The 20,794-nt window shown below is 45.6% G+C and overlaps 1 protein-coding gene across 3 annotated transcripts in view; it reads right to left on the bottom strand.

Moving 5' to 3' along the window:
* The window catches only part of Drd3 (dopamine receptor D3), a 69,363-nt gene that overhangs the window by 22,959 nt on the left and 25,610 nt on the right, over positions 1-20,794 (bottom strand). For all 3 annotated transcript variants that reach the window (XM_052740740.1, XM_052740739.1, XM_052740741.1), the window contains one exon: positions 16,426-16,538. In XM_052740740.1, coding sequence (XP_052596700.1) covers positions 16,426-16,538 — 113 coding nt within the window. The remainder of the gene's footprint in view (positions 1-16,425; positions 16,539-20,794) is intronic.

Raw genomic sequence — 20,794 nt, 5'->3', positions numbered from 1 at the left:
AGACACAACACCCAGGCCTTTTGACTGAACTTGGACCTTTCCATATCACTTGCTTACTCAATCCACTTTTCATTGGGTGTTTCTCCAGCCCTTGCGGCACGCTGTCTCTAATACACAGTCTTCTGTATGTGAGGCACCATTCTGGATGGATAGAGACCCACGAACGCAACACTGACTCTATTCTCATTGGGCTTAGAGTTCAGAGAAGGGATGGGCAATACAAATGCAAACAAACATGTTAACATAAAATGAAAAATACAACTAAAGAAATGTGTTGGATGATGTGATGGAGAATAACTGAAAAGGTAAGTTGGGGGGAACGCACACAAGTGCATGGTATCCGAGGGACTCAGCTGTTCTAGGCAGAAATGCAACAGATGCCATAAACCATCCATTGTGATCATTTCTCTGCTTAGCCTAAGCCCTTCTATGATCTGCTGTCTAGGTGGTCTGCTGCTGCCAGACTGCTTACACCAATTTCATGACGTCGTCCCTACCTCCATAACTAAAAACCATGAGACAGAAGAACGCCAGGATTTCTGCCATGTCTAATCATCGCCCATTGCATGTGGGATAGGCCTGCGGGTATAATGTAACATCCTTCCGTGATTAATCTACTAATCAGTAGACTCTGGGTTAATCAAAAGGGAAATTGTTCTGGGAGAGTCTGACCTAATCAGGTGAACCTTAAAAGGGACTGAGTTGTTCCTGAATTCAAAGAGCTTCAAAGCATGAGAAATTATCCTGCCTCGAAGATAAAACTGCTCTTGTTGGTTCTCCGGCAGGGAATGGTAAAATGCCTAGAGAAGTCCTGGCTGACATCCGGCCAGATGGTAAGAACCACACTGCTACGGCTGTAAAACACTGAATCCCACTGACAACCTGAACATGTCGGGAGGACTATTCACAACCCCGCCCACAGCGTAGGTTCTGTCTCATAAACTAAGACCCCGACTACATGCGCAAGTGTTCTGACTTCCAGAAATTGTGAGGTTAAAGTGGTTGTGGTTTATATTTCTAAACTTGCGATAATTTGTTCCACCACAGCAGAGAATGAATATACTGTCACTGGCTTCTCTTGTATACACATGCCAAAACCGATTTTCCTCAGCGTGAGCTTGACTTCCTTTGCGAACATGATCTTTTATTGGTTCCTGGGATGAACTCATGGTTCCAGCCAAATTGGCCTGGTGGTGGAAACTTTCCCACAGTCTTTGTCCGGTCCATTATCCCTCCTTCTCCCTGGGAGTTCAGTCTTGCCTTCCTAGCATCCCAGCTGAGCTCTTGAGGAACCTCCCTGGGCCTCTCCAGCTAGACACTTCTAGCATTGAACTTACATGTAAATAAACGACCAATGGCATTGACATCCTGAGTGTAGCTGTCTTGACTCATCATTGAGCTTGTCACACCCTGGAGAGAGATGGCCACTTGGTTTAAGATACCGAATGGCTCAAAGCATCTTGTAGCTCAGTATTCCCGATAGGTCCACGCACAAAGCAAGTAAGGAGCTATTGTCTGTCTCAGTGGCCATGAGAGGTTTCTTTCCTCTTACAAGAATTACTTAATTCTAGCCAGCCTCATGTGATTTTTAGATATGGGTCTCAATGCAGATCAACAATTTTTGTCTTTTCAGTTTCCAGGGAACAAGGATTTAGGGCAGGAGCCTCCTTCATCTGTCTTGGGCATCTCAAAGCTTGGGCTGAGGAAGAGCAAGATGCATGCTGGGTGAGAAGGGCTTGAGTGATGGTCCCTGTTCCTCTTGTGTGCCCATCTCCTGTGCTCCTGCTCTGCCTCTTATGTAGCTAGCGTTTGAGAGTCAACAGTTGTGTTCCTGACAGAACAGTGTAAAGATCACTTGAGTTTTGAGATGAAAAGCTAACTCTGACTTTGTACCATCACAGTGTCAAAGGTGGCTTCCTTCTGAAGATGGAGAAATAGAGTTCTTGATTTCGTAAAGTCCTGTTAAAAGTCCCTATCAATTCCACGGGAGGCCTTGGCACCTTTCTTCTGGAGCACACATTACAAACCCTCCCTTGAGCTCCTGCCTGGGCTGTGCAGGAACACCACACGTTTCCCCTGGTGGTCCTCCAGGCCTTTCAATTCTGGGGACTTCTTTTCTGCTGGGGCTCCAAGTCAGATGTGGTCACTAGGGCCTTGCTTAGTGGTGACCCTTGGAGGAGAGGCTGAGTCCTGCTGCTGTCGTGGACAAACAGCTACAGCTGACGGAAGGCTGGGGAGCGGAAGACATGACCACTTTCTTGGGCTCAGACTTGCAGTCTTCCTTTTGGTCATACTTATTTTTTTATTTTATAAATTTTAGTATTAAAAAATGCAAATAAACAAGACCATCACACACCAAAATTAGCCAACCCAAATCCTTAGATGTAAAAGAACGCAATCATGCTATATATTCAGAGACGAGCTAACAGACCGCTAATAACTGGCTGTCTCTCTCTCTCTCTATACACACACACACACACACACACACACACACACACACACACACACACACACACAGTCCTAATCTGTAACATTCATTCATTCCGGGGGTGTAAATACTCCCATCACTGTCCATGTCAAGCCACCATCAAAGGTTCGATAACCAACTGAAAAAATTCCTAGGATACTGCCAATCAGTTCTCACCGGCGTGTTGTAGCACACTACTGGGATCTGCATGTTGTTTTAATCATGCTTTCATGCTCATCAGATGTGGGGGCTCCATTATTTCCGTGAGCCAGAGAGTATACGGAACATGGCTCTGTTTACACGAGCGGGATCGTAGCTTCAGGGAAGTCAGGATGGACCCAAAGTTTTGCAATGGAGGGGCCCTTGACCAGCCGGATCTAGTATCTCCCGGGCTAGTGTCTTTAACAAGGGCCTCATTCCCTCTCAAGGGCACATGTCTTAGTCCTGCAGGGAAGCAAGGATTTGGGGTATGGCCCACTGGTTCACATGGAGAGCAGAGTGGATGCCCAGAAACGGAATTTCCCCCCAAGTAGTTTGATTCCGCTAATTGTCAGTGTATCGGGGTGTGGATAATGTGAAGGGTTTGGGGGAGTGTGTGTGTATGTGTGGGTGGGTGGGTGGGTGGGTGCTGTTAAAATGCACGTTCCTAGGCTATGCCCCTAGTGGTTTCCCTCGGGTACTTCTAAAGTGCAACCCAGAAACATGTATTTTTAACATCTAATGTATCTTATTAGACAAGTCTGAGAAAGTCTGCATTAGGGAGAATTCTGTCAAAGCTTCTTGTTCACTTGGGTAAGAAATGAGAGACAAGACTACAATCTTCCACTGTCACATTACACCCTTTCCCTTCTTTTTAAACGATTAAGCCGTTAGAATAAATGAGGCCCCCCAGCATGTCGTAGGTGGGTGGCTGAGAGCTCGAGGCTGTTCCAGAATCCACCATTGGAGGGCGCCAAAATGCAGCAAGAACTTCGCCAGCTCCGCCGGGGTGAGAAGTTCACGGCTCACCTGGGGGCTCTCCAGGCTCTGTGGGAAGGCAGAGCGGGGAAAAGCGCCCCCCTTCATTCCTGGAGCCCTGCGAGGACCCTGCATTCCCACCCAGGGAGACTGCTTAGCCTCTGGTTTTCCCTCCGAGCGATTCTTGAAGGCCAACCGCAGGCAAGCGGAGGCCAAAGCAAAAAGCATGGCCTGGCTTGCATGGTGGGAGAAGTCTGACCAGGGCCACCTTCCTCTGGGATATCCCTGTCACATCCCTCCTTTGTGTTTCAGAATCCACCTCTCTGGGCCCTTTCTCCTGTGGAATACTCAGCTGACCCGAATGCAGGCAGTATGCACCGCGGTAAAGCCCTGAGGCTCACGGCAGGGGGACCGGGTCTGAAATCCATCCAAGTCTGCAGCTTGACAGTGGGCCGGTGGCTGGAGTCTTCTGTCTCAAATTTCTAATCAGTACAGAAGGGTTTACCTGACCATTACCGAATGAGTTCACATTTGTGAAGTTTTTTTTTTTTAAAGTACAATTTAAAATCCGAAAGGAGGTTCTTATCGTTATTGCCGTCATTATTATGGTAGCCTAAGAGATCCGTGATTGTTCATGTCTGTGTGGATTAAGTTTTATGATCGTCATTCTCTTTCTCCTGATTGTCAGGCAGGGCATATTAAATTTATTTATCTACCAGACAAGTGTTGAGCATTTAGTTCTTGGGTGGGCCACTGTTGAAGTGCTGACGTAGTTTGCTGATGTCTCCAATCAAACAGATAAGAGAACCAGAACAGCCTGGAAGGGTGACTAAAGTCGCTCAGTTACGGGACTTGGCAGTGTGGCTTCACAGCTAGGGGCCCAGAGTAAGGCTCCAAGGCTGTTTGCTGTGGGAGAAAATGAACTGGACAGGCTTGGTGGCACAAGCCTGTAATGTCAGCATTCAGGGGGTTAAGGCAGAGGCAGGAGAATGCCAAACTTGATGGTAGCCTTTGCTAGGTATTATAAGCCTGTTTCAAAGAACTAACGACTTGGAGGTGATGCTGTGTGGTAGAGTGCAAGCCCAGATTGTTCAAAGCGGTGGGTTCCATTCCCAGTGCTGGGAAAAGAAGATGCCAAACTAAATTTTTTGTTTTCATTCATCTATTACCTGACGACTTTGTGATTCTAGTCTCTCTCTCTCTCTCTCTCTCTCTCTCTCTCTCTCTCTCTCTCTCTCTCTCTCTCTCTCTCTCTCTCTCTAACTCTCTCTCTCTCTCTCTCTCTCTCTCTCTCTCTCTCTCTCTCTCTCTCTCTCTGTGTGTGTGTGTGTACACACGTATGCACACACACATGCACGCATGTGTGATGGGGCAATGTCCCTACTTTGCTGGGCTGTTATAAACGGTAGCTAATTCTGGTTTTTGTTGCCTCTAGACCGACGCAAATTAGGATAACCAGGGCATTGAGAACACAGGAAATTACACTATGGAGGCAGGCTGCTGGCCTGACCTAGGTCCCTTTCCTAACTTGTGTCAACAATGGGGCCTTTTTTTTTTTTTTCCATTTTCGATAGTACTCTGGGGAAACGGGGGGAGAACAGGGTCTAGGTTGGGACCTCTGATGAGCGGAGCAGGACATTTCTGCATACGTGGAGCACCTTCTGATTCTCAGCCGATGTGGATGATTGTTTATCCAGGTGTTAATATCATGGCGGCCCCCCTGAAAGCTATCTCGATCCTCAAGTGGGGGTGCAGGTGGAACTGATGAGGGTGCCTCACAGTGACTGCTGGAGGAAAGAGACGCCTGGCCTGGGTGGGAGGGCCTGACTCTAACTCCCTGCCTGGGTTTAATGAGCACGGAGCTCCAAGGGCTGCTCTTCACCACCTTTCATTCGGTCAGACAGGGGGCTCAATAAATCTTTAGTTCCGTGGACTCCCCTGGTGGAGTTGTTGAAGGAGAAAGCTTTTTGCAAATGACTGGAAAGCCCTTTGCAAATATAAAGTGCTTATTTAGATGCAAACTAAAAATCCAAGGTGCCTGTGACTCATCTGGTACCTATTGTGCTCGCAGCAAAGGCGCGGAGGCTAGCTTGTGTGATGGGTGCCGTTTGAGAGGCACTTAAAGAACTCTCTGGTGAATGAATTTGGTTGCATTATTCCGAGGCTCCTCTCGGAGGACTCTAATTTTCACCGCTTTGGTTGTGTCCTCCTTTTCTGACATGTTCTCAGCGGCCTCCTTAAGTTAGCACTGACCCAGGATACGGTGGGAGGGGACTGACCTGCTGGGAAGGCGCAGGAGCCGTCGGGTGGGGGTTTGTGGTCTGAGGACTCCCCACTCTGATTTTTAAAAAGGAAAGAGGCGGCTTTAATCCAAGCATCCAGAGCCAAGCCTAAGAATCTAATGACAATAGTATTTATTACTTGCTTTCAAAATCCCTTTTATCATTTTCTCTCTTTTTTTTCGCCCTGTCTCTTACCACCCTGCTATTATGGACCAGGGCTTCATGACCAAAAAAGTACTGAATCCATTTGGTCAAGTTTGTCAGGCTGATGACTGGCATTGTGTGAAGCCCAGAGGTCTGTGTGAATAACTGCATTTCTAATGAATTGACCAGCTCTCTGGCATCTCATGAACAGATTTTAATGCTGCGTATTGCACACTGCTGTGAAGGGGAACGGAGACAGCTTTTCTGAAGCCCGTTTTCATTCGTGGGGTGGGGGTGGGGAGCTCTGTTTTGAGGTTTGCTGAGGACAGTCCATTATGAAATGTAAGCCCCTGCCCCATTGAGATCGGAGGCACAGCTCTTCCTTCAGCTTTTAGGGGAGTGCTATGCATTCTGGGAGCTTTCTTATATGAGACAGAAGACGATTCAAAGTTTATTCTCATTGCTTGGGTTTTAAGTGGTGAGAGGTGAAGTGTGTGTTAATATGGCGGTAGCCAGCAAAACGATGCCCTTCGGCAAATTAGGCAATGGTGGGCCTGCCTGATAGGCAAATTGCAAAAAAGACACCCTCTTCTGGCCGACTCAGTCCAATAAAGCACTAGCTGCATTCTGTTCCCATACTGCCTTCTTTAAGGCCCAAGCTTCTTGGCTTCACTCATCGTGTGTGTGTGTGTGTGTGTGTGTGTGTGTGTGTGTGTGTGTGTGTGTGTGTGTTGAACAGTTGAACAGATAGGTCACTCACCAGCCTCTGTGTGTGAATGTGTGTGTGTGTGTGTTGAACAGATAGGCATACTCTCCTGGGGTTAGAGAGGAGGGTCAGGAGCTGGGGAAGGAGGGAGGGCTGTTCCAGACTCTCTCTAGAACTCAGTCATACTCTTCTTCATTTTGTCTGCGGTAGTAGGTGATTCAGCTCTACCCTGCAGCCTGCAGCAACCTGAGGAATTCTCTCAGAGACCTGCTCCCAGGTGCAGCCTGGGTTCTGGACTTTGCTGCAGAAAAGAGCTTGAGGTTGAGTCAGTATGAAGTAGAGTAGAAGTCTATCAGGGAAAAAAAAAGTAGTAAGAGGGGAGGGGAAAGATTTAGGAAAAGAGCAGTGTACACCCAAGACATGGAATCAGACTTTTCAAGAGTCACATGTAAATGCCTTTCTATGATTGGGGTGGCTTCCAAAGTTACGTTGTTTAAAGGTTTTAAAAGCAACTCCCTCTCCCCTTTTTCCTCTTTTGGCAAATGAACTCGTAGAGTGGTTTCTGGGCTACAGTAGAGAGACGTAGAAGCCAATAAGACAAAACCATAGATGTGGTTAATATTCACCATCGAGGCTAGTCTCAAACTCTTGATCCATCCATCCTCTTCAGCATATCTTACCAGCACGCATCACCACAGCTAGCAACGCAGGTGCCATGAAGGAGAAAAGGGGAATAATGGGGAGGGAAGTTTAAGTAGGGAAAGAGGAAGAGAGGGTAGGGCAGAGGAGGGGGTGTGAAGAGGGATCACTAACACTAAGGAAGTCTGAAAAGTGTGGTGTCAATTCTTGCTTGTCAATTTGACTGTGTTTGGGATGAACTAAATTCCAAAAATGGAGGGCACGCCTGTGAAGGATTTTTACTTAATTTGAAGAGGGAAGATCCACTTCTAATCTGGATCTTGAAGCAGGAAGGCACACCTTTAACCTGGGCCATACCTTCTGCCAGAAGCCTACATAAGGACAAGGAAGAAGGAAGCTTTTGCTCTTTGCCTGCTTGCTCTCACCTTGCTAGCGAGTCATTCCTTCATTGGCATTAGAGCCTACTTCTTTGGGATTCCAGCATCTACTGAAGACCAGATGAGACATCCAGCCTCATGGACTGAGCAACTAACTTCTGGATTCTTGGACTTTGTGTTCATAGCTAGCTATTGTTGGATTAGCTGGGCCACAGCCTATAAATCATTCTAACAAATCCCCTTTCTATATGTATCTTAAGATTCATTCTGTAAGTTCTGCTACTGTAGAGAACCCTGACTAATACAAAAATCTACATATACATACTCAACATATAAAAGGTGTTTTTGCCCTGGATCTCTCTGTAGACCAGGCTGGCCTTGAACTCACAGAGATCCACCTGGCTCTGCCTCCCGAGTGCTGGGATTAAAGGTGTGTGCCACCACTGCCCAGCTCATATAAAAAGGTTTAATTGGAGTTATCCTACGTAGAGGATAATGTTTATCTCAGAAATCATAGGTGTGGGATAACTCCCTTGAGTTGTTGATCAAGGGTGTCCTGGTGCCCTTGATGGTAAGACCCTATTGCTGAAGACACTTTATTTTTTGTCACAGAACATGAGGAAATCAAGTTGGTAGTGACCAGGAAACTTTCTTCCTGATGGCTACCTTTCAGAATATAGAAAGAGATGCTATGTGGGCTTCTGGAGGTGGAAGTGGGGAGTTATCAACATCCTTACCTAGCTGTTAACTTTGTGAAGTACAATATTGACAGATATGGCAAGATATGCCCATAGATACAATTGTGGTATTTGTGTTATGGAGGTAACCAATGCTATCCAATTAGATTTAAGACCTGCTCCACAGAAGGAAATGGATACCTGGTATTGTAAATCTGACCCACAGTTGCGGAGCTCACAGGCCCTAGGGGTAAACCTACTACTATTATTCTGTTAAATAGACATAGTATCAAACTGCCCTCTAAATTCATACCTCTGTGCTCACAGATTAGTGCAGTCTTTACACCTCACCAGAGAAGTTTCTTTGTGCAGTGGATATAGTTAATTCAGAAACTCACATTTGGCCAAAGGACAGCAAATAAGTGAGGACAAATGGGACCTCTAGATCCTCTCATCACCAGGACTCAAGTATCATTCCAGAAGAAAGGGCAGAAAGATCATAAGAGGTCAGAGGTCAGAGAGGACTGGAGTGAAACCGTGTTTTCTGAACATGACGAGACTATGACTCATGAACTCACAGCAGCTACGGTTGTCTGCACAAGACCTGCACAAGATCAAGTCCAGCCAATGTTCTAGCATGGAAGGGAAGGGCTCATGAGACCATACCCCTAACTGAGGAGCAGTTGGCAGTTGATGGCTTCCAAGGAGGGAGAGTTTTCTTAAAGGATACAGCCTCTGGTAGGTTGCTCACACTCCAATGGATGACCCCACACCAATTAGTATAAACAGCACAAACTAGACTCACAGGGTTATTAAAAAAAAAGGGGGGGGGGGAAGATATGAAGTTGGGAAGGGGTGAGGAGGTGGAGAATGGATCTGGGAGAAAGTAGATGGAGGCGTAAGAGTGAATATGATCAAAATATATTGTAAGAAATTCTGAAAAAATAAAAACACTGATTCAAATAGTCATGGTTGTGATGGTTTGAATGAGAAACACTCCCCATAGCTTCATAGGAGTGGCCTTGTTGGAGTAGGTATGGCCTTGTTGGAAGAAGTATGTCACTGGGAGCAGGCTTTGAGGTTTTAGATGCGCAAGCCAGGCCCAGTGTCGCTCTCTCTTCCTGCTGCCTGCTGATCTGGATATAGAATTCTCAGCCACCTCTCCAGCACCATGTCTGTCTGCATATCTCCATGCTTCCCACCCTGATGAGAATGGGCTAAATCTCTGAACTGTAAGCCAGCTCCAGTTAAATGCTTTCCTTTATAAGAGTTGCCATGGTCATGGTGCTCCTTAACAGTCATGGAAACCCTAAAGAAGACAATGGTCAACGTAGATGGTTTAAGAATCACTTAGGAGACACACCCTTGGATATATCTGTGAAGGTGTTTCCAGAGAGGTTTAACTGAAGAGAGAAGACTTATGCTGCATATGGGTTGAGCTATCTCCATGACCTGGGGTACTGGAGTGAATAAAATGGGGGAACAAGAGGAAATGAGAGGAGGGCCAGCCAGCATTCATCTCTTTTTACTTCCTAATTGTGTGAGCAGTGTGACTAGCCACCTCATGCTCCTACTGTGATGCCTTCTCTGACATGATAGACTGTACCTGCAGAGTGGGAACCAAAAACAAACCCTTCCTTAAGTTGTTCTTGTCTGGTACTTTGCCATAGCAACGAGAGAAGTAACTAATACAATAGGTTAGGAGGGTGAAAGGAATTCTTATAATAATAAGTTACAAGGGAGTTAAGAAATGCATCTTGACTGCAAACAGATTTATGATCTTGTTTATAGATTCTCAGTTATACCTGCAAAGGGAATAAGGTTAATCTCAGAGGTCTCATAGGCTTTGGGTTTAAGCATAGTTTATCATTACTTTAGCATTCTTATTTGACGTAGCACCATAAAAAAGGAATATTATTATCTCCATGTAGGTGTGCTGGCTGGTTTTTGTTAACTTGACACAAACTTAGACATATCTGGGAAGAGGGAATCTTAATTGAGAAAATGCTTTCCTGAGATTGGCTTGTAGGCAAGTCTGTGGGGTTATTGTCTTACAGGATGATGGATGAGAGAGGGCTCAGGCACATTGTGGGTGTTGCCACCCTGGGCTGGTGCTCCTGGGTGCCGTAAGAAAGCAGGTTTGGAAGGCTGGTGAGGTGGCTTAGTGGTTGAGAATGCCGACGCTCTTTTATAGAACTTGGGCTCAATTCCTAGCATCCGCACAGCCATTCACAAGTGTCTATGACTCCAGTTCTGATAGGTCTGACTCCCTTTTTGGCCTTCGAGGGCACTTCATACACACGGTGAACAGACAAACATTCAGGCAAGACACCCATATGCATTAAAAAAAAACAATCTAAAAGCCTGTTTTTAAATAGAGGGCTGGTGCCGGGCGGTGGTGGCGCACACCTTTAATTCCAGCACGCGGGAGGCAGAGCCAGGCTGATCTCTGTGAGTTCGAGGCCAGCCTGGTCTACATAGGGAGATCCAGGACAGGCACCAAAACTACACAGAGAAACCCTGTCTCGAAAAAATAAAAAAAAAGGGGGGGGGGGGCGGAGGGGGCTGGCAAGATGGCTCAGTGGGTAAAGGGACTTGCTGCCAAGCCTGACACCCTGAGTTCACTCTTCAGGACTCACATGGAGGAAGGAGACAACCAACTGCTCTCCACTTGAGTCACACACACACACACACACACACACACACTAAATAAACAAGTGAATTAATTAATAAAATTGTAAAAATAATTTAATAAACAAAAATATTTTTTCTTTTATACACCAATTTTTTAAAAATTCATTTACTTTTTTATTTTGTGTGCATTGGTGTTTTGCCTGCAGGTCAGATCTTTGGGTTACAGACAGTTGTTAGCTGCCATGTGGGTGCTGGGATTTGAACCCAGGTCCTTTAGGGAGAGCAGTCAGTGCCCTTAACCACTAAGCCATCTTTCCAGCCCCCCAAAAATATTTTTTAAATAAAGGAAAAGAAAAACAGAAAGCAGGCTGAGCAGTCCAGGAGTGGGCCAGCAGCAGCATTCTCCATGGCTCTGCTTCAGTTCCTGCCCCATGATCCCTGCTCTGTTTGAGTTACTGCTCTGACTTCCCCCAGTGATGAACTGTTACCTGGAAGCATAAAACGCAGTAAACCGTTTCTCTCCAAGTTGCTTTTGGTCATGGCGTTTTATGATGATGATAGAAACCCTGATTAAGCAATCTTCATGGCACAGTTGTGCCAAAATTCTTGACTCAGAGCTGCTGAGACTTCAATCAGATTCAAGAATGAGGGGGACCTAATTTCCTGTCTTTCTTTCTGTCTTGTCTTACTCTGAAGCTAAAACCCTCTCCCACCCTCTCATGTCCATGAAGATGCCCATTTGTGGGCAGAACACTGACTACCCCAAGACAGGGACCTTTGAGTTCGGCTTAGTAAGACAAACCTACGATTTGTATACAATTTAACACTTTTTGGTATACTTTAAGTGGATTAATTGTACACTATGTGGATTCTTTTTCCATAGAACTGTTCAAAAATAAAGTGGTATGAGTTTTATAATATTTTTAGCTCTACCATCCAAGTCTGCTGCCTAATTTCTGGACATTCAGTTCATGTTGTAGAGACTATTGATACAAATATTGATACAAATAGTGGGTTTGCCTTACTATTGTCTTTACCAGCCTAGCCCGAACATTTATATTGGGCCTAGGTACCATGACCTCTGTTTTTCCCTGCCATGCCTCTTACAGAGCTTGAATCAAGAATGCTAAGCTGAACGCAATGGTTCCTGGTTTCAAGTAGCCAGGGTTCCTCCCACCGACAGGCGTCTTCACTATGAGGGCCAGGCTGGCCTCTGCCTCCCAAGTGCTGGGATTAAAGGCGTGTACCACTAAGCCTGCCTTAGTGTTGTTCTTCTAAATGGTCATGTTGTCAAACTACCTTCTAAAGATGTATGTTTGTTTCCATAGATTGGTGCTGCTTCCAACCTTGGTCAGAGAAGTAGTGGTTAATGCAGAGACCCATTCCTGTGTAAAGTGCTGGTAATAAACGACTATGAGTGTGCAGCTGTAGAGGGGACGTCTATAGTAACCCCCTTCCCTACCCCAAGGCTCAGAGAACATTGGAGAGGAGCAGGCAGAAAGAATGTAAGAGCTGGAGGACTTGAGACGTGCTGGGAAAGGCTTTCCCCTGGACCTGGTGTAGCTGCTGCACACAGGAACTCAAAGGAGTATCATTTACCCCCACAAGATTTGCATATGATCAAGTTGTTGACATTCAGGCATTACACTTGCCTGTCCTTGGGGACCTGGCAGGCTGCGTCACCCCTGTGGCACATGCGCTGGCCAGTTCGCAGGCTGTACTTTGGTCCGCTCAGGGTCCTGCCGATGTCATGCGCTCATTGCTACATGGTCTCTGTGCGCATGTGCTATGTCCCCTCATATAAGGCGGGCTGCCCACCTTCCCTCTCTTCAGCCCCTGACGGCTTTCTCTCTCTCTTTCCCACCCTCTTTCCCTCTTCCACTACCTCTTATCTCCAAAGGCCACTCTGCACCCCCTTTCTTCCTCCCTGTCTTCTCCCCCACTCTTCCAATAAACCTCCAGGTGAGCCCTGTTGCATGGTGTGTCTGTCTGCCCCAGCCCTCCGTTTTTAAATTATGACATTGGTGTCGTGACTCGGATTCCAACTGAGGTTGCTGTGGCCACAATGCAGAGTACTAACCACTCTAGGATCACGGCAATTTATAACACAGGTCAGTTAAAAATTCCAGCGTGGAGGGAGAAGGGCCTTCTGAGCCCCCACTCTTACTGGCAGTTGAGGGAGGGGAAGTAATTTGGCTTTAGGAACGTGACCACTGGTGAGTTCTCCACAACCCAGTGGATTACCTCGTGTCCACGGGCATATGGGTAGCACTGACTGGACCCAGTGAGTTAAAATAATTAATTGTCAAAGGATGACATGAAGTTGGGAAGATGTGAGAGGCATATCCTGGGGGAATTGGAGGCGGGAGTCAGGGATATGTTTTATACATGTGTGAACATTTCTGAGAATAAACAAGAATTAGTTTAAAAAAAAAGAAAGAAAAGAAAAAAAAGGACTGGAGAGATGATTCAGTGGTTAAGAGCGCTGGCTATTCTTCCAGAGAGCCAGTGTTCAATTCTCGGCTCCCACATGGTGGCTCACAGCCATTTGTACCCCAGTCCCAGGGGTTTTGGTGCCCTCTTCTGGCCTTCTGGGGCACTGCATGAAGATGGCACACAGATACCCATGCAGGCAAAGCCACAATCACATAAAAATAGATAAATAAATAAATAAAAATAAGAAAACAAAAAAGTGAATTGCAGATTATTTGAGAGTGAGTGTGGCCTTAGTTAATCCTTGTATAGACCAAGGAGACACCGGCAGGTGGTATTGAGTTGGGTGGTGAAATTGGAGCTATACTTCTGGGGAGTTCTTCAGAGGGTTTGAAGGGCCAGGCAGATAGTTGTGAATTATGAGTGAGAGGTCATGGGAACCTCGAGTAAGCAAGGGCAACAAGAAAGAAAGAATGGAGGCAAATTGGAAAAAAAAATCTTGAAAATCGAGTTGGTAAGTGTATATTGGTTGAAGGTGGTAGGTAGAAGACACACGTCTAAGAAAATCCAGGATTTAAGAATTGAGATGGCACCAGAGAGAGATTATTAGTGAAGAGGCTTTGCTGTTTAGAATTAAGGGAGGAGCTGGGTGGTGGTGGTAGCGGCGGCGGCGGCGGCGGCGGCGCATGCCTTTAATCCCAGCACTCAGGAGGCAGAGGCAGGCAGATTGCTGTGAGTTCGGGACCAGCCTGGTCTACAGAGTGAGATCCAGGGCTGTTACACAGAGAAACTCTGTCTCAAAAAACCAAAAAAAAAAAAAAAAAAAAAAAAAGAAAGAAAGAAAGAAAAAAAGAGAATTAAGGGAGGAAAGAGGGGGTGCAGCTGGAGACCTGGTGAGGTTCACAACTAAGCTTAAGGCGGTTCATTTGGAGTCATGTAGACGTAAATCACAGCCTCATTCTAGCTGTAAGACTCTAGCAGGTTATCTAGGTATGAGGAAGTGAAGGTAATAATAGCTCCTTGGAGTTGTTAAGATGAAATGAATTAATGCATAACCAAGCTTAGCTCAACACGGTAAATTCTCAGTAAACAGCAGTCTGAATGACCCTTGGGTTACCTATATAGCCAGGGACTTCCCTAAGCTCCCACAACCGGGACCAGAGGTGGCTAATAGCCCAAATGACCTCTATGCTATCTGTATGACAGAGACCAGGCCAGACCCTTCCATAGGCCCTTAATCTAGTGCAGATAGCCTACCTCCAGGACCTGTCTTGGAAGAAATGGCACATGCCCTGAGTTGAGTTTTGATGTAATTATGCATCCTTGTACACTGGGGATTGTGTTACATCAGGAAACTTTTCCCCCAAATTCTATTGTGTTTAAATATGCTGGCAATAAACTGTCTGGCATCAGACTCTCTAAAGTTTGATGAAGTCAAACTGAACTGAGTTTTCCTTTTCGCCTCGTTGTGGTTCATGTCCCTGCCTGCTGGGACACCTGCAGGGACCACCTTCAGCTCAGGATGTCTTGTCTCAAGCCTAACATTCTGGTGGGGAAGAGAGAGTAAGAAGAGGACAAGAGAGAGGCCTAAGGAACAGAGGGGCCCAGAACAGGGCGTGTGGCCTGGGTGGAACACATACAGAGTAAGGCCAGAATTGCAGAAATCCATTCCAATAGCCAAAAAGCAAATTTAGAAAAATATAATTTACTTTCTTATCCTTTTAACAAAGATTTGTGTGTATGTGTGTTTGTGTGTGTGTGTGTGTGTGAACCAGAAGAGGGCATCAGATTTCCCTGAACCTGGAATTACAGAGTGTGTGATCTACCCAGTGTAGGTGCTGGGAACTGAACTCCCACCCTCTGAAAGGGCAGGCAGTGCTCTTACCAACTGAGCATCTCTCTAGTCCCTACTTACTTCTTAAAGACTCTGTAAGGGACATGTGCAGATCACATGCTTTCTTAAATTGCTTTTCTTCTTCATCCTTCTTCTCTCCCTCCTGGGAAATACATCTATGCTTGTCTCCCTTACCCTCTCCCTTCCTCCCTTCCCTCTCCTTATCAAAACCAACCAACCAACCAACCAACCAACCAACCAACCAACCAACCAACCAAGCAAACAAACAGAGTGAGGTAGGCGAGGATAACAGTGAAAACCAAGGAAGAGGCCAAATGCTTAGCAGCTGGAGGTTGATGCAGGACAATACAGGAGCCTGCAAACAGTGTAGAACAAGACACTTCATAACTGTCTGAGACCAACATGGCCAACTGAGACGGCTTAACTTTGCTTTGTTATGACGATATCGCCCTATCATTAACCCTGCAAAGTCTCCAGTTCCCATCATGCATCTGATACCACAACAGATCCCAAAGCCCACATAAGAACAGAAAATGGAACCAAACAATTTGGAACAAACCCTGTTTGCCAACTTTGACTCCATAATATCCCCCTGCCCCCGTTTTGAGTTTTCCCATAAGATGCTATCCTAGACCCCAGGCAGCATGATTCTCTTGAGAAGCCCACACCTCCCCTGACACCATTATTGTATATTAATAATACAATGTAGTAGGTGCAACACTCCATCCTGATTGTCTGCTTTTGCCCTGAAATAAAACTTCCTTCCAATTCCTTCGTTTCTTCTGAATTCTTTCTCTGAAGGTAACAAGAACGTGGAAACATTGGTTAGAGATCTCAATCTGTTCTGTCTCTCTGTGAGACCTCCTCAGCCTTCATCAGCAATAAAACCAACTATAGGATTTCTTACAACTCATCAACCTACTGTGTGTCTTTTTCCATTCTCTCCCCTTTCCTTCCAGTTAGGAATCACAAAAGCCCATAAGGATAATGGGAAAGCAAACCCAAGATCATGGAAGGCAAGAGTAGATTGGCTGAAAGAGAGAAAAGTCTAATGAACCATATAGGGCAATTATTTCCTGTCACAAGTTTTTTTTTTCCTCATGTGCAAACCATATTTTAAAAGAAAAGACAATAAAAGAAAATATGGCAGTGGTGAGTTCCCTTGGAAGTGACCCCAATATCTCAAGTGAGTGTCTTCTGTACCCCTTTAGGGCCATCTGACTTCTAAGCCTGGAAGGGGACTCCCAGCCCTACCTGTCTATGCTGATGGCACAGAGGTTCAGGATGCTGGCTGTACACATCATGACATCCAGGGTGACAAAAACATCACAGCAAATGCGGCTGAAATTCCAGACTCCACCTGTCACCTGGGCATTGGAGACAAGAAGGGTGTTAGTGTTTTCCCAGGAAGGAGCAATAACCCAGTCAGCTCCCTTGCCTCCCCTAAGCTGCTCCTCACGGATGCCTATGCACCTTCCTGGCTCCCCGTGGTGGGTGCCATCAGTACCAGAGGGCTGACAGGCACAGAGGGTGTGCCAGGATGTCTGGGATTGATTGCTAAGGAAGGGACAGAATAGTCGAGTGCTAGTGCTAGGAGAGATCTTCAAGATTAATTAGTGAAGGGATTCTCAGAATGGTTCACAGTGGGATATTCATTAAACACGTAAATTTCTGAATACCCCATAGATCTAGTGACTCAGAGTCCCGGGATCTGAGCTCGTGGACATTCGTCTTAAAATAAGCACACCCCAGTTGTACCAAGGTTTGGCAATCAAACTTGAGGTTCAATCTCAGGGGTGCTCCTTGTAGTTAAGTGGTATGTGCATAGATACATCTTAGCCCATAGATGCACAGCTGTTAGTAAAAGAGTTTGGGTAGCTGCCCAATGTGTGCCTTGTGCCAAAACTGCCTCTCTGAAGCCCTCTGCCCAGTAGAGAGCTCACCATGTGCTCAGGAAATAAGCTAAGAACACATTTTACATAAAACATGACTCCAAAGCAAAAATCTCTGTGGCTTCAGGTTGTAAAGCTTGGAAACATCATAAGACATCTATGAAAACAAGACTAGTTAGTGTGACTGCCTTTGACCCCCAACCCTGTGTCCCAAACATCTAAGAGGTGGGAGGAGGCTGGGCCCAGAGGGTCAGAGGAAAGCAGGCATGGCCCTCAGCTAGATGAGGCTATCTGTGACCTGCTGCCTGTGCACAAGAAATCAACCTTCATAGCTTCCTGTGAGGAACACAGAAAGCACCGGGGATTTAGGTGAATCAATTTATACAGGAGCATATTGCTGTTTTAATTTTGCAGGTTTCTATAACCTAGTTAAATAAGCAAGCTGTATCACGGACAATGCTACTTTTTGAAAGTCCATACACTGCCACTTCTAGGCTCTGAGGCATGTGGGCTGCCATTCTGGGGGATCATTGCTCGCAATGAGAGTTGGTGTCACTGGCTGTTGATGTGGTTTTAGTGTCTCTTTGGAGCAGGCTTGGTGTCTATCTAAGAGAAGGAAGGGAAACAGATAGACCCAGCAGATGTTGGGCAATGTGAGTAAAGGAGGTACTGTTCTGTCTGGTCCTCATCTGAGACCCTTTGGAGACTTCCTGTGTCAATGACAGTAAAGTAAGACCTGAAGGGTCCATCCTTCCTCTCCAGTAACTTCTCCTGGAGTTCATTTCCCTCTCAGCCTCCCATTTAATCTCTATATTTGATCATCTTCAGGTTATTTTGACCAAAGATGCTTTGTTTAAAAGCAAGCATGAAGCCGGGCGGTGGTGGCGCACGCCTTTAATCCCAGCACTTGGGAGGCAGAGCCAGGTGAATCTCTGTGAGTTCGAGGCCAGCCTGGTCTACAAAGCGAGTTCCAGGAAAGGCGCAAAGCTACACAGAGAAACCCTGTCTCAAAAAACCAAAAAAAAAAAAAAAAAGCAAGCATGAAAAGCTAAAGCAAGTGAAGTAATCATATTTGTTCACTTGGTTCTGGATTTACTTTCTTTTAGTTAGACCACTCAGCTCTGTATAGATAAAGGCCCAACATCAGGTTATAGGGATGCTGAGAATGGACACCTTCTTAGAAGGGGGGTTTATGGATTCTGATCTACACAGTCATCACACAGTGACTCTAGAGAGACAGCAGTGATAGATGATTTTGATTACACAGAACAATTGCATGGTATGAAAGCTCCCCCCCCACAACTGAATTTTGTGTTCCTAATTTCATTCAACATATATCTACCATGCAACCAGAGTTTTGATTTGGGGAAAACCTATTTTTTTGTTCATATAACTGTGTGAGTGAGTATGTGTGTCTGTGTGTTGTGGGAGGTTTAAAGAAGAGAGAATAGTTAGGACTGCAGTCGACCTGAGTGCTTCCTGGTGGCTCATTCATTCATTCTTTCATTCATGTATTTACCAAACAAGCACTTGTGAAGCTGTAATAGTCCACAGAAGGAAGGCACAGTATGTATGTTAACAGGTTTTGCAAAATGTATTACAGGGTGAATCCTTGAAGACTTATGTGATAACTGGGGAAAGAAGGCATTCTTTATTATTATTATTATTATTATTATTATCATCATCATCATTATTACTATCATATGTGTGAGTATGTGTGCATGATGTATATGGGCATGAGTGCCATGGCATGAGTGTAGAAGTCAGAAGTAAACTTAACAGAGTCAATTTCTCTCCCTTCATTTTTTACATGAGTTCCAGGGATTGAACTTGGGTTGCCAGGCTTATGGGGCAAACACCTTTACCTAATAAGCCATCTCACCATACATACTAACTAGAGATCAGTATGAGTGCCTGGTTAATACAAATACAGTTAATACAAACTAACATTTATTGAAAATTTCTCCCACTTGTCTCATCTACCCATATAACCCATTCTAGGAATTTCTACACCTTTGAAACTTCAGATTTCGAAAACTGGCTTTGTTTTGTACTATTGTATTGTACGATTACAGCTTTTGTGAGGAGTGTGTAATTTGATAGGAGATTAAATGACTGTTACTTAACCAACTCGATAATGGCAGAGACATTTACTTGCTCACTGCTGCTCTGGGGCTCCTAGAGCAGGGGTTAGGCATGCAAATACCTCTGTCAAGATTGAGTGGTCTCTGACATCCTAAAAGCCATTTATTGAATGCTTGCTAAGAGCCTGGTGTCCTGCAAAGCACTTTGCAGACATGCATGGCCTCTTCGTGCTGCTTATAATCCCCTGTGAGGCTGGAGGTGTCTGCAGAAGCCTGATCTGTCTTAAAGGTCCCACGAGCTTTGGCCTCTATTCTGTTGTTTGACCTTGGTGGAGTAGAAGATTGGGATTATTGAGGGATGGAAGGTCACAGGTGGAGAGGTATCTAGGCTTAGTGCCTGTAGAAAAAATACCCATTTACCTTATTTTTTTAAAAAGCCGGGCGGTGGTGGAGCATGCCTTTAATCCCAGCACTCAAGAGGCAGGGGCAGGCAGATCTCTGTGAGTTCGAGGCCAGCCTGGGCTACAGAGCAAGTTCCAGGAAAGGTGCAAAGCTACACAGAGAAACCCTTCTTGAAAAACCAAAATAATAATAATAATAATAATAATAATAATAATAATTTTATGTATCTGAGTGTTTGCCTGCTTGTATATATGTACACTACGTATTTGTGATACCTATGGAAGCCAGAAGAGGGCACTGGATCCTCTGGAACTGTAGTTACAGATGGTTGTGAGCCACCATGTGGGTGCTGAGAACTGAACCCGGATCCTTTGGAAGAACAGTCAGTGCTCTTAACTGCTGAGTATCTCTCTCTCTCTCTCTCTCTCCTCTCTCCTCTCTCTCTCTCTCTCTCTCTCTCTCTCTCTCTCTCTCTCTCTCTCTCTCTCTCTCTCTCCACACACATACCCTTGCTTTTACTTTTAACCATTGTCTCTGGCTGAAAGTTCTCAAGACTATTGGATAAACCTCTTGGAATGTATTCACATCAGCAGACATCCAGCGTCCACAACCCTAGAGCTTAAAATGTTATAACTTCACATCTGAAACTATGGAAGAGATCTTCTCCCTCCATAGCCCACCTAGCTCGCATCCTGATCAAAGTTCTTTCTCCCTTGTTTTGTTTTTGACTTTGTCTCTTCTCTGGCTAGGAAAGTTCACGCTACTCTTTCTGTGGCACAAACCAAATCCACATGGTGAGGACAAGGTCACTCACATTTGTCTCAGAATAAAGGACTTTTATTATTTTCTTTAAAGTTGAGTTGTTGTTTTTGCACTGAGGGGACTATTACTAACTTCATTACACAGGAAGCAATCCAAGAGAGGTCAAGCCTGCTGTCGGAGGTGTCAAGGTTGGCAGAGGCAGATGGGACACTGGATGCAGACAGGCGGTGCTGCTATAGAGAACCACACAGGGGGGAGCAGCTTGTGGAAAGGAAAGAAGCGAGTGGACACAAAGGAAAAGGAAAACCAGGGAAGGATTTTGTCTGGGGAACAGGCGCCGTTCTGACGGCCTCCATCCCAGGACTGCCAAACAGCAATGGAAAAAGACACCGCGGGCTGCTGTGTAGGGCGCTGAGTGGAAGGAGGACTCAGTGCCTTCCTGTTGAACTCACAAGACTCCCGTTCTCCTCCATGTTTTCCTCT

This window comes from Peromyscus californicus, unplaced genomic scaffold (assembly GCF_007827085.1).
Source record: "Peromyscus californicus insignis strain IS unplaced genomic scaffold, ASM782708v3 Scaffold_16__1_contigs__length_79575227, whole genome shotgun sequence".
In the NCBI taxonomy this organism is placed as follows: domain Eukaryota; kingdom Metazoa; phylum Chordata; class Mammalia; order Rodentia; family Cricetidae; genus Peromyscus; species Peromyscus californicus.
This window is presented reverse-complemented; position numbering and strand designations above follow the sequence as displayed.